This window comes from Bremia lactucae, linkage group LG8 (genome assembly GCF_004359215.1).
Source record: "Bremia lactucae strain SF5 linkage group LG8, whole genome shotgun sequence".
Lineage (NCBI taxonomy): Eukaryota > Oomycota > Peronosporomycetes > Peronosporales > Peronosporaceae > Bremia > Bremia lactucae.
In genome coordinates this window covers 1,618,487-1,631,620 of record NC_090617.1, presented here as the reverse complement: position 1 = coordinate 1,631,620, position 13,134 = coordinate 1,618,487, and the positions used below count along the sequence as shown (strand labels likewise).

The window sequence follows — 13,134 nt, the reverse complement described above, 5'->3', positions numbered from 1 at the left end:
AACCTTACGGTTGTGTTTGCATTCCTTTTGTCTTATGACACCCAACCCAGGGTCATCGACCGTTGCCTCCTTCTTGAATGACGAAGGGATGGCGGACTGTGAAACTCACACTCGGTTTAAGGGGGAAGATAAGGAACCTAAAGAAGCACGCACTAGCGTTAATTGAGTCCCAATCCGTTTCCAGAATGTGGTATAGCGGATGCTATAGCAGGATTAAGCAGAACGCCTAGCTTGGAGGCCAATATCATAACGAACCTGCTCGATAAAAAAAGCAATAACAGACAATCCAAGGGAGGAGCAAGCTCGACGCCGGGCTATGGCCCTTGCGAAAGCAAAAGCTGAAAGTGAATACCCAGGCGACTATGCCAGAGGACCTCGCCGAGCGTGCTGCTCTAATGCGCGATACCTTACCACCGTGAATAATGCCACGTCAGTACTCAGCGCGTCGTCGAAGTCAAGCACGTAATGCCTCTGTGTCCTCGATGTGGAAAATTCCGGTCGTTTTGTTGAAAACGAGTCTTAATCCGAAAAAGAGGAATCGTTTGTAAAATGGAGTCTCCTCACGAATATATGATCTCTTAGACCTCTGTTGATGTGGTCGACGGTCGTTTGGAGCCAAAATTTCACTTCGAATTTGCAAAGGTGAAAGTCAAAAGTCAATTAAGCGCGGCGTATCGACCGCAATACGATATACGGCCCAGCTAGCACTCTAGTGATTCGGGTGCTCACGCAACCCTGGCTCCAAGCCGCTTCGACGCTGAGGATCCATCCGTTCCCATCTCTATTGGTGGCAAGCGTCAATTGACGCAAGTTGACGAAGCGCGACACCGTACGCCGTTGAAATGTCAACAGCGTACGGGCAATCTTGCCGAAGAGGAATCTAGTACTCCCACGAGTTTTCCAACGGAGGCACTCAATCACTTCACAAGATACTGGTGTTGACCGTTATGACGCCGTCGCTTTCAGAAGTCTTTCAACCGGAGGTTCCCCTGCTCGTCAAGCAACGCAGAAAGAGGCCGGGATATTGGCGGCGTCTTTGTTGGTGTTATGGCACGAGTCAACAGACGATCGTGTAACCCACCAAAGATACGCTCTGTTTGATCCGTGAGAATCAAACAGAGCGTATCTTTGGTGGGTTACACGATCGTCTGTTGACGCTGGAGCGTTATTACACTCATTTGGAGGGCCAGCTGGAACTCCTGGTGAGGATTTGGCCATCTGCGGCGCAGCCGACTTACTCGGCGCGAGCGCCTTCAAATCCACCTGAGAGAGGCCCCTGGAGGGCTTAAGTAAGCGAACGTAGAACACTCGGTGTATACGCAGTTTGCCTGGAGGGTAAAGCGTATAAGCTAGGCCCTTTTTTTATGTACGACATCAAATGGTCCAATAAAGCGCGGACGCAATTTGGTCTTAAAGCTTTACCCAAGAAGACGCAGTCGCTGGGCGACGCGCATGTGGCAAAGATGGGTTCACTTTGTAGCAGGAAATTGCCGTTGTTTGGACAGCGCGTACAAGGCGGTGAGACTGGCTCAGTTCCCGCACAGGAAGGTGTAAAAGCACGGCGATACGCACAAGATGGGGCTGGTTCAGCTCCTAAATTGGAGATCATAGTCGCAGAATGACATGACATGGACGGGGTTGCGGAACCGTTTCCTAATCTCGAAGAATTGAACGAGCTTGAGGAGATATCCCAAAGAAAATTCCTAGCGGACCTCAAGGAAGGATTTGCTAGAAGATGTGGTTCTCATACGTCGCGAAGCGACGTCTGTGGATTTGAACACCTCTTCGGTCATGGACCCGGAGGTGTTGTAGACGAGGAGAGCAAGGCTCATCGTCAAAAATGGACCTCGTCTGGCAACGCCAATATTGGTGCCGACTGTAGGCTCAACTTATCGCTTCAAAGCTTGTTGAGCCTCCTCAGTTCACGACCAGACCACCTCGTTTTTCAGCAAGTTAAATAATAGCATGACCATCTTGGCGTAATTATCGCTGTACTTATGCAAATAGTTCGCGAGGCCCAACCACTTAGTGTGGTGTGTGATGCATCAGGCTTTGCCATTGGCTGTGCTCTGTTGCTGCTGGATGCCAATGGTGATGAACAGGTAATTTCGTTTCAATCGCGCATCTTAAGGCCGCTGAGAAGAATTATCCGGTGCACGAAAATGAATTCTCGCAATAAAATAACGCCCTTGTCAAGTTTCGGGTTCACCTGCGGGGCAGCAAACCCTTTGTCGTCTATATAGACCATGCCTCGTTGAGGACGGCGACTCAGTCGCCCCATTTGTCACAGCGCATGGCGCGATGGTTGTCATTCTTTGCGGAATTTGTAGAGCTGTTGATCGCCTCTTCGGAAGCCGTCAAGTTGACGAAGCGCCAGCAGGCACATCTCCATCGGTATAGTCTGTCCAATGGACTCCTATTGTACGATGTGAATCCGGGGGATAAAACGCGCGTGGTCGTCCCTAACGACGAGAACTTACGTCACCGAATCCTCTATAAGGTGCATGATACGCCGAATAGTGGACATTTGGGACGTGAAAATACGTACACGTCTGTGGCACGTGACTTCTGGTGGCCCCACATGTACAAGTGGGTCCGGTCGTATGTCAAGACGTGCGAGACTTGTCAACGAGTGAAGCCTTTGCCATCTTTGGAAGCGCCGCTACAAATTTTGCCTGTCCCAGCGGACTGTTGGCGCTCAGTGAGCATGGACTTAATCTTCGACCCTTCGGCGGAACGGGATGGCCATATGGGCATTATGGTATTTGTATGTCGCCTCAGCAAGATGGTGCGACTAGTGGCGGTTCGCCGAAGCATTACGGCACCGCAGGCGGCACGGCTGTTCATCGACAATGTGTTTCGACATAATGAACTTCCGGAGTCTTTCGTGAGTGATCGAAATCCTTGATTTGTGTCCGCCTTTTGGCAACATCTTTTTTGGCTGATGGGAATTTAACTGGATATGTCGACGGCGGAGCATCCGTAGACGGACGGTCAGACCGAACGGGTCAATCGTATTTTGGAGGATGAGCTTCGTAGTGTTTGCGTGTCGACCGTCGGTCAAACGCAACTTCTTGACGTTTATTGAAGCTAGTGAAGCCATTGGGCTTCGTGCCAGGGACGCCATGGCTCAAGACCTTCAAAAGGAAAACAGTGACAGTCATGGTCGTCGGAATACGCAAGTGTTTAGTATTGGTGATTTGTTGCTACTTAATGCTAAGACCTACCTATGCACGCGGTATCAGCGGTCGGGAGTACAAAGCTTCGTCCGCGTTTCGTCGGACCATTCACAGTCATTGGTGTGCACGGCAATGCCTACACCTTGAACTTACCATCGGCTATGGCAACGCACCCGACATTCTATGTCGGGATGCTCAAGGCCTACCTTGAACCGTTCTGAAAAAGACGCCACAAAGTCCCATCATCTCATGAAGGTCATTGGCCAAGGGCGCAGCAGACTCCTCACTTAGTGGATGACCGGTCGTCCCTGACGGAATTGCAAGTGGCCCCGAAGGGTACTAAAGATGACCCAAGGGGTAAGCAGACTGGCGCGAGGGAGGTGGAAGAGCCTGCGTTGAGCTCGCAAGGCGGCGCTCAAAGAATTCCATCCGATCAAACAACGAAGCCAGCCAACGCTGATGGTCATTCAAGTCCTTGCTCATCGTCGCAGTCAAATACCCGATCCGGTCGTCGAGCAGAGTCGCAAGCTGCTCCAAGCGATACCGTTGACGGCTCTGTGAATCCTAACATTGTTTCACACGACGATCGTCCGCATGACTGTGGTCTTCGAGGACACGGACACGATCCCTCAAAGCAGATAGGTCGTCTTGACATGCCGTCAAGCGATCCTGGCAGAAAGCCAATGAGTTCTGAAGGGGTCGTAACTCGCCAGACGAACGTGATGAACTATGGTGGCATGGTTCGTCCTCCTCAACCCTTGTTGGGTCACGACGGGGAGTGATGCTTCCATGTGAAGCCACACAACTTTACCCAGAACTCTTTCCATCGCTGTAAGGCGGGACGGCAGGAGTGCTGGGTAAAGTTGTGTGGCTACCCGAAGGCCCATAATACGTGGTAACCGGAGGTCCGCCTCGTGGGGGGCTGCGCGGATCTCGTGAACGCTTACAGGCGTTGCCACTCAGTCGGTCCGCGCTAACCGGGCCTAGAAGGCTCTTCGGGTCGAAGTTGTGAAGTGGTTTCCTCTTCTGAATTTTGATGATGACTCTTGGAGAATGAGCGTCGGGGCGAAACTATCGCGGTCGATACGACGATAGACATCCCACCACCGATCAGCAACCGCCATGGTCATGTGAAATCGAAGACGTCGAAGCGCCAATCATTCGAGCCGATACGGCGAACTGAAGAATTCGGGGATCGAATATCCCATGGCAATGAGCCACAGGCGAAATTATTTTTCGTAAGCCTGTCGGCCGACGTCAGCGTCGTCATCAAGGACGAGTGGGCATTCGTCGACCTGCTCCACAGGTCTCTCGCGCTCCCGGCATCGTTGGAGGTATTCCGCGTAGTCGGCCACGGGCTAAACGTTCACTGCAAGCAGCTGGTCCCTCGTTTGTGGGACGCAAGTGTCACGACGGCGCTTGTGGTCTCCTTGTGGGTCCGACGGACAGAGTAGAGGTGCTTGTTTGCCGGTATGGCTCGAACTTGTGGGTCCAATGGATATGTCGTCAGGTGGTTTACTCGCAAAAGGTGGTTTTGATTCTGGAGAAGGCGTGTCTGCAGTGGTCGTCTCAAGTGGGGCATGATGCATGTCGATAAACATCGGGGATGACCGTGGTGTTTTGGACTCGCGAGCACGCTTTAGGTTTTGTGCAGTCTCTTGCCGCCTGCGGCGTCGCGCGGCAGTTCGCAGAGCTGACTCAGCACGTAACTTCTTATTCGAGTGATGTTTGAGCAACGCGTTGCGTGAAGCTCTGCAACGCAGCTTGCCGAGCAGGTGGTTCGCTCACGATCTTTCGCAACAGAGTTGTTTGCGTCCTGGTGAGCTGCTTCTCGTAGAGATAATGTCCTCAAGGACGACTTGCGCCTGGTGTTTGAGCCGTAGTATCCGGTGGGTCATCATGCATGGTGTTTGACAGCTCAAGTGATGTCTCTTCGGCGGGTCCGGTGGGTGTCATGACGTCTGTCGTTGTGGTGACTGTATCAGTTGATGGCGTCGTGGTCTGCGAGTGCCCTGGGGACGTCTTGGGGAAAGTCGTCATTGTAGTCGCTACGGTGATTCTGCGTGTGTGGGTGCCAGCGCGGCAGACTCGAAGTGTCACTTCCCTTCAGGTTCCCCCTCCCAGCAAACGGTGTTTCCTATTTGGGTGTGGGAGGGTGTAAGGGGGTCACATGTGACTGGTGTACTGACACAATAAGGATATTTTGACTATGTCATATAGTTGGGATGTGTGTCAGTACATCAGGGAATATAGCTGGGTTACAGTTACGACTCAACTAGGTACGAATGATACGTGTCGGCACCTTAAGTACGGAGTATTGATATTCAGTAGTACTAAATTAGTAGCATTTAAAAGCCTGATATATTTCTGTAGTTAGACTGCTAAAAGATCTTAATATAAAACAGTTTAGAACTTCCTCTGCTCGTTGCTGTGTGACCCTGTCACACCTGACCTTCAGGCTTATGCCCAGCGTATACGATACCTGGTCAGTTGTATTGTGAGTAATCCAATTGATGAACAAGCACAGGTAACTGTGTTACTTAAAGGTCTTGCAGACATTCCCGTTAAGACTCACCTGTTCCAACTTGAATTAGAGTCACTCGACCAAACGATCTCTATAGCGAAACAGTAGAACTTCAGTCTATAACAGACTTTCGTCCACTCTAGAGCTTATTGTCCTCCAATGCGACAAAAAAACGGAGGTCCGGAACCTAGAGAGCAAGAAACCTCACTCTTCAAATTACAAAAGATTACAAAAATGTATCAAAAAGACGGGCCAATACGGCTATGAGTGTAGTTCTCCACCCCAGTGCAGAAACACTGACCAAAAAAAACGATCGACTTCCCGCTAGGAACAACGGCGGATGCGGATCCGACACCGTTGCGAAATCACAGCGGCAAGAGCGGATCGAAAAAAAACGGTCGGCGTCGGTAGGTGCGGAGCGCCCAACGGATCCAGCAACGTCAAAAGAATTTGAAGGCCTTCCGACGAAGTTGCTCCTCAAATACAAATATTGTGTGTAACTGCCCCAAGGGATGAGGTTAACATATCATCCTGAAAATAAAAGTGTCATATAAGTTGTCACCAAAGTCCGTAGTCGATTGTGGGGCGTCGAACAATTTCATTCGACGCTAGTCGCTAGAAGATCTCAGACCCAATTTATTGAGCGCGGTGTCCCTCTAAAGAGGATGACAGCGCGCCTAGCTACTGGTGCATCGGTAGCAGTAAAGAAGCGCGTAGTTGGTATCCAATACACGTTAAAGGGAACCAGTACGATGTTAATTTCATCGTAGTAGATATGGATGACAGATTTAATGTCATCCTAGGATTACCATGACTTAGAAAGTACGAGCCATGCATAAACTGGCAGCATCAAGCCGTGGTGATGCCTGCCTCTCGCTCATCAGATGGCCATCTGATAAACGTCTTGGTGCGTCAACAAACGTGTGGATGTCCTAGCACGTCGGCCGCACTTGTGGTCGGTTGTTTGCACGACTGCACAAGACCTCAGTGTGAACACACATCACACTGTGGAATTAGATCCGACGGCTACAGGCAGCGTCGAAGTTCGACCACTCGAATAAGTCGAATGGTACAAAGAAAGGATGCTTGCTTAAAAGCAACATCCAAAAACAATTTCAACGCCTGTTTATAAAAGCCAGTGCGAAAGTCTTTGATCGACTGGATAGTCGATCGCAGAGGAATGGCTGTGGTTGCGCATACAGTTAGAGGCAGTTGGGGAGTATACTCTCCAAATTAAACTTGAGATAATAAATCTACAAGGATCTGCGGAAATAAATCCCCAGAACTTTATGGTCAAATTGTCCTTGGTACCTTGGGAATTTGTTTTAAAGAGCAAACTAAGACATTTAATGTCTTACCAAACAGCGGATTAAGGGTAGGCGCTTGTACACTTGATCTGATAGCGCCTCCGAAGTTTACTTCGCAGATAATTTAATTGCCAACGCTAGAACCGAAACGGTTCTTGCGTGATCCGCGTAGTGGCAAGTCAAGCAAATCTGCGTACATTTTGTCATAGATGACAAGTACGTGGCCGGTATTCTGTCGGCGAGAGTATTTTTGAAAACGAACTGATTCTCAGGCGCTCATCGATGTACGAAAGTGTCCTCAATGAGAACACTCGTTTGGAACGTTTTACGTACCAATCCTGGAGTCTTTGAAGACAAACCCTTCATATAAGGATTTGATCGAATTCACTGAATCCGTACCTTGTGAGTTGCCTAAGATTAACGGCACTCGAAACGAAATCAAACTTATCCCAGGCTCGAAATGCTGGGGGGGGGGGTCATGACGCACTGGCCATTGCCTAGTGAGCAAGTATTAGCGATCGACAATTGTTTTTGCCGATCGCTTGGCAGCCAGCCATATGAGGGAGTACATAGCTCTTGAACCTTCTTACTTTCGAAGTCCTTTTACATCGACTGGCACAGGCCAGTCGGTGATCGCCTGGATCTTTCCCGGTTCTAAGCGTACACTGTGTTTACCCATATTGCATCCAAGAACTGGCCTGTCGCTTGCAGCGAATATACACTTCTTGAAATTTGCTTACAACTTGGAAGTGTAAGAACCTTTAGAACTGGGTAGATGTAGTTCAACGTCCGACTATCCATCCATGGCTCTGCTATGAACCAAGACTTTATCAAAATGACTCGGTGCAAAATCCCGCATCGATCTCAACAGATTGGTTACACATCTGTCAAACATCGCAGGCATTACAAAGCCCCAGTGACAAAACTAGCCACTCCCATAGCCCCATAGCATTCCGCTTGGGGTACTTACTAATGTGAACGCGCATAAGGATCTAATAGAATCCATCCATCACATCCATTGACGAAAAGATAATACTATTTGACATACCATCAATGATTACGCCTATTTGTGATATCGGCGTTTACGCCGGTACCGTTGCAGCGTTTAATGTATTGAGCGCATTCACAATCCGCCCCCCTTCTTTTGCGTTTTGCATTCCTCGGCTTAGCGGCGTACTTACACAAGTACTCGCGCAGTTATGCCGAAATGACACTTCATCTTTCTTCTTTGTTAAAAATTAAATTGGTCATGGAACGCTGATTGTCAGTGTTCCTTTGACGATATGAAGCTAAGCTTGATGCAGTCATCATTCCTGGCGATTGCGGACCAAGACAGACCAATTCATGAGGCCTGTGCCCCCTGCGATTTTGCAATCGGCTGTGCGTTAGAGCAATATGACACAGACGGTGCTGAGCGCGTCGTCTGTTATCAATCGCGTCAGTTTCAACCAGCTGAACGCAATTATCTAGTACATGACGAGGAACTCCTTGCCATGTAACGTGCACTGGCTAAGTTTAGGGTCTATCTCCTGGAATATAGACCGTTCATTGCTTATACGGACCTTGCTTCTTTACGCACGGCCGTAAACAGTCTAGACTTCTCGCAAAAATGGATAGATGGTTGTCTTTCTTCGCGGAGTACACTTCTCCGTGAAATATAAACTAGAACGACTTAATGGCGTTGCTGATGCCCTTTCGCGCCGACCTAATTTTGAGCTGGTAGCGCAAAACAAAAGGGACTGTTGCAACAAATAACAGTGAGAATAAGGCCACTGTTGCATACAATAAGTGTTCCGTTGTCAACATTACTTGACGACATTGTAATAACTTTTAAGAAGATAAAACTTTTGATTGATAGATTACCTTAAAAAGCCATCACAACAATCCTTAAAAGGATATTCGAAATTGTATCGTCCCCTCAACGGATCGATACACAACACGCAATGGTTTACTGTATTACACAGCTATTGGTGGCGACACATTTCGCTGGGGTCATCCCCACCCATAATGAATAGCGTTTACGCATCATGTATGAGTGCCACTATGCACCAATAAGTGGTCATCGTGGTCGTGAGAAGACCTATCTTACGATAAGTCCCGGCTTCTACTGGCCACGCCAGTATGAGGTTGTAGATACGTCCTTTCCATTTTTTTAACGGGTGAAGCCCAGTGCTTCTTCCCGTGCTACGTTACAATCTATGCCTGTCCCGGCAGAGTGTTGACAGTACATTTCTATGAACTTCGTCTTCGGGTTTCCCGAAGACGATCACGAGAATAATGGTTTTATTAATTGTTTTAGCAAGATGGTCCATCTTGCTGCAGACCCGGAGTCGATTGCAGCCAAAGGCTGTGCTCTATATTTGAACTCTATGGGTTAACCCGTAAACTGGTCTCAGATCGAGACCCCAGATTCACGGCGGAGTTCTGGTAATCTGTGTTTGAATCACTTGGAACACATTTAAAAATGTCAAATTGTGACCATTCTTAAACAGATGGGAGACAGATTGTGCAAATCGTATCCTCGAAGAGATACTTCGTGGATACATCCACTCTTTTACGAATTTGAATTTGGAGCGAGTTCTTACCGATGCTAGAATTTGCCATCGACAACTTAGTGCATGCTTCTGCAAAGCCTACACTGTTTTTCGTGGATGGATTATGCCACTCTTGTTCAAGGGGAAGAGGGCTTCACTCGAGCAAAGACCAATCTAGCTCTTCCTCATCGCGCATTGACCCTACGGTCAATGCTAAGGATACCAGTGTTGATTAAATCAACATTAAAGTGGACAAATTTAGTAATAAAGATGATGCTATTATCGAATTTGATAACGATGCTGAAGACTCAGCATCGAAAACAATAATATTAGTGAGCCAATAATGCTCTCACTAATGAGGAAAATGACATCTCCGCACTGCACATCGGTCGCACTAAAGACAAAATCATAACCGAGAAGTCCAAAAGGAGAAATCCTACTGCTAGAGAAGTAGTGGTCCGTTTCGTATAGGATTCCATCGCTGATGCGGCGGACCGGCAGAAATGGAACTCTGACAAAAATGATAGAGCAAACATTCTTTCATTAAATAATAATGATCTAGTCCTACTGTCTAAGGTAAATCTACCAAAACATGCAGTGACGAATGTGGGCATTAATAAATTACTACCCAGGTATATCGGCCCGCTTCGTGTACTACATCGCCAAGCAATGCGTACACAATTGAGCTGCCTCGTGGGATGCGCACGCCTCCTACGGTTATGTCGGGCGTCTCTGCCCGTACCATCAGTACGAGCCTTTTTCCGATCTCAAATTACCTCGGATCGGTCTACGGCGTCTGCCAAAGCCTGATTGTCCCGAGATAAAGCATGGCAGTCTTGGGAAAGGGTCTGGTTCTCACAAACCAGATGTTCCAATACATCCTTGAAGGATGAGATCTTTTGACGAGCTGTCACTTAAGCAGGCGCGATGCATAATGATTTATTAATATATTAAAGTCAGTTGTAGATAAAAGATCGTTGCGTAGGAACTTAATAAATTGATACAGTCTTACTTTTTCTCTGAATTAAAGCCTTAAAATTTACCTTTAATAGCTAAGACTTCTTAGCTACTTAGTACCTTTCTGCACGTCATGTACGTGAAGTAGTCGAGGCGTTCAACCTTTACTGTAACCAGTGTAGGATGACTAGTACTGTTATCATTACTAGCAAAAGGGTGCACCGTTACAGTAGATGTGCATCTCTACGTGGCGAGCGTATTGATATGAATACCTCATCTCGCAGATGACGCTGGACGTCATCCTTTCCAATGTGAATGCGCCTTTTTGCATCATATAGTCAAGGGGGTCACTATGTGAACCTCACCCGAGTGGCAGGTCAAATAACTTTACATGAAGTAATTGACCACCCCGTAAGTGAACTTAACGGGTGTGTAGCAAACGGCAGCTAGCCCGTTACACCTTAGACCTGCTTAGTACTCGTGAAGTCGGGAAGTACACCCTCAGAAGGAGAACCAAATTTTATGTCTGTTAAAGGTGAAATCATTTCTTTAATTACGTTTCGGCGACCTATACTAAAGTAAATTTTAATGCTTTTGCCTATTTCAAATACAACTTTTTTTACCATTATGTACATTGATGGTTTAAGAACCGAAGTGTACCACGTCGCAATATATTTTGTCGACGAGTCATCGAAATTTTGAAGACATTTAAGTGCTTCATAAGGATGTTTTCGTCTACGTCCTTTAAATGAGCAGCGAGCTTTCCCAACCTAAAAGCGTTATATTAGCCAGTGCGCTTGAACTTTGGCGCAGACTCTCGCCTTATGTAATGCATTGCAGTCATCAAGTAGTCAGCCAAGCGAAGTCGGAGATGGAGATTGGCATACTGCCACCAAAGGCCCACTAAGACCAGTACTCCAAAGCAAGTTCTTTCAGATGAATCTGAGAAGAACGCGGAATTTCCACGAATCGCAGAGTTTCCCATAATTGAAAACCTTTCCCTGTACTTGCAACAAATTAGGTAAGCAAACGATCATCTTCTAGTTTTGGCGAATAGCGAACCTTTTGGTGCCTCCAAGATCTTTATTCAAGGCCCGAATCATATTGTTTGTCCGCAAAACAAATAGCATATCTCTCGGAAGCTGCTCCAAAAACTCGGTGACCTACATAAGGTGTCAGTCAAGTCTCTTTATTGAAAGGCACATCATCGAACGTACGTTGGAAAAGCGCAAATTCTTTAAATCTTCAGACAGCTTTTGACGCTCTTGCTCGCTCATGGAAGCATCCAGGCGCCCTTTGTGATTAATGGTCCGATATGTAAAAAGCAATGGCAAATATCTAACAACTTCACCAATATTGAGTCTCCTGCCACAATTTTCTAACAAAACGTTATCTCGCATGAGCATTGCACGCCATAAATCGCAATATGTTTTGCGAAATTCACTATCTAGCTCCCGGTAAAGGCCATGGTCCAGCAATACGAGCTGTGCTTGGCGCTTGATGCTAGAATCAGGATTTCGACGCACAAAAATATTCCCAGCGTGTGGGTCGCAATGGACAAATCCGTAGCAAAACACCATTTTGCTGAACACTTCACACAACACTTGTGCAACCTCGGGTGGGTCGAGTCCAAGTGCTTTGATAGCTTTAACCTGAGAAATCTTTGGAGCAGTAATAAATTCCATCGAAATCATTCGCCTTGTGCTTAAGTAGTCGTAAACTTTTGGTATATGAACATTGCTGTCGTGCTTAAAGAACGCTGCGATCCGACGGCTATTATTTTTTTCATTTTCAAAGTCCAGCTAAAAATGTGATTAAAAAAGAGATCTTTCATGTTTTGATCAAAATATTGAACAATTCACAAAAGTACCTCTGACTGTAGAGCGCTTCGAATCTCTGGATAAAGCCATTGAATTTGAATATCGGGAAAGATTTTTTCTATCATTTGAAAGACCCACTTAATAACTTTGGTGTCGGTATTCATTTGAAGCTCTAGATGCGGATACTGAATTTTAACAGCAACTTCGCGCCCTTGATGATCAACAGCGTGATGAACCTGAGCCAACGACGCAGACGCAATTGGCTTCTCATCGAATTCCTTAAAAAAAACGCGCCAGGGTTGTTTCAGCTCTGCTTCAAGTGACATTTTAATTTTTTTAAATGGAATGGGCTTGGCCTGATCTTGCAGCCGTGCTAAAGTCTCTGTGTATTCCTTCGGAATACCGTGGTTAAAGGTAGCGAGCTGCTGCCCTACTTTGGTATATATGCCACCATTCTCATAGCATACGCGATAGATTCTCTGCGCAATACGCTGATTAAGGCTCTGAAGCTTCAAGCGATAGTTTGCATCGTCTCTCGAAGTGCCCTTGAAATGGATTTGGTAATCCCAAAGCACTTGCCCACCTGTGACTAACACGCGTAGCGATCGCGACAGTATATTTCTAAGGTTGCGCTCGAGTCAGAAGATAATTAAGCGTGCCGTAATTTGAAGGAGTGCACGTACGCATTTGCTTCATCAACGGCGTAGGTACCTGCTGATAGCAGCGCTAGCGCCGTCACTGACCGCCTCGCGCGTGGAGCAAGCAGTTTATTCATTGTTTTTATGCTGGTTTTCGTGAACATTGTGGTTCACA

At 47.2% G+C, this 13,134-nt stretch overlaps 1 protein-coding gene across 1 annotated transcript; it reads right to left on the bottom strand.

Annotated features, from left to right (window-relative positions):
* Positions 1 to 11,029: 11,029 nt before the first annotated feature.
* On the bottom strand, positions 11,030 to 13,096 carry CCR75_001125 (uncharacterized protein; the record flags this gene model as incomplete). The annotated part of the gene is made up of 5 exons (XM_067959230.1): positions 11,030 to 11,502; positions 11,564 to 11,664; positions 11,719 to 12,303; positions 12,372 to 12,942; positions 13,005 to 13,096. The coding sequence occupies 5 exons, from the start codon at positions 13,094 to 13,096 to the stop codon at positions 11,286 to 11,288; spliced, it is 1,566 nt and encodes a 521-aa protein (XP_067823663.1). The 3' UTR covers positions 11,030 to 11,285.
* Positions 13,097 to 13,134: the final 38 nt, after the last annotated feature.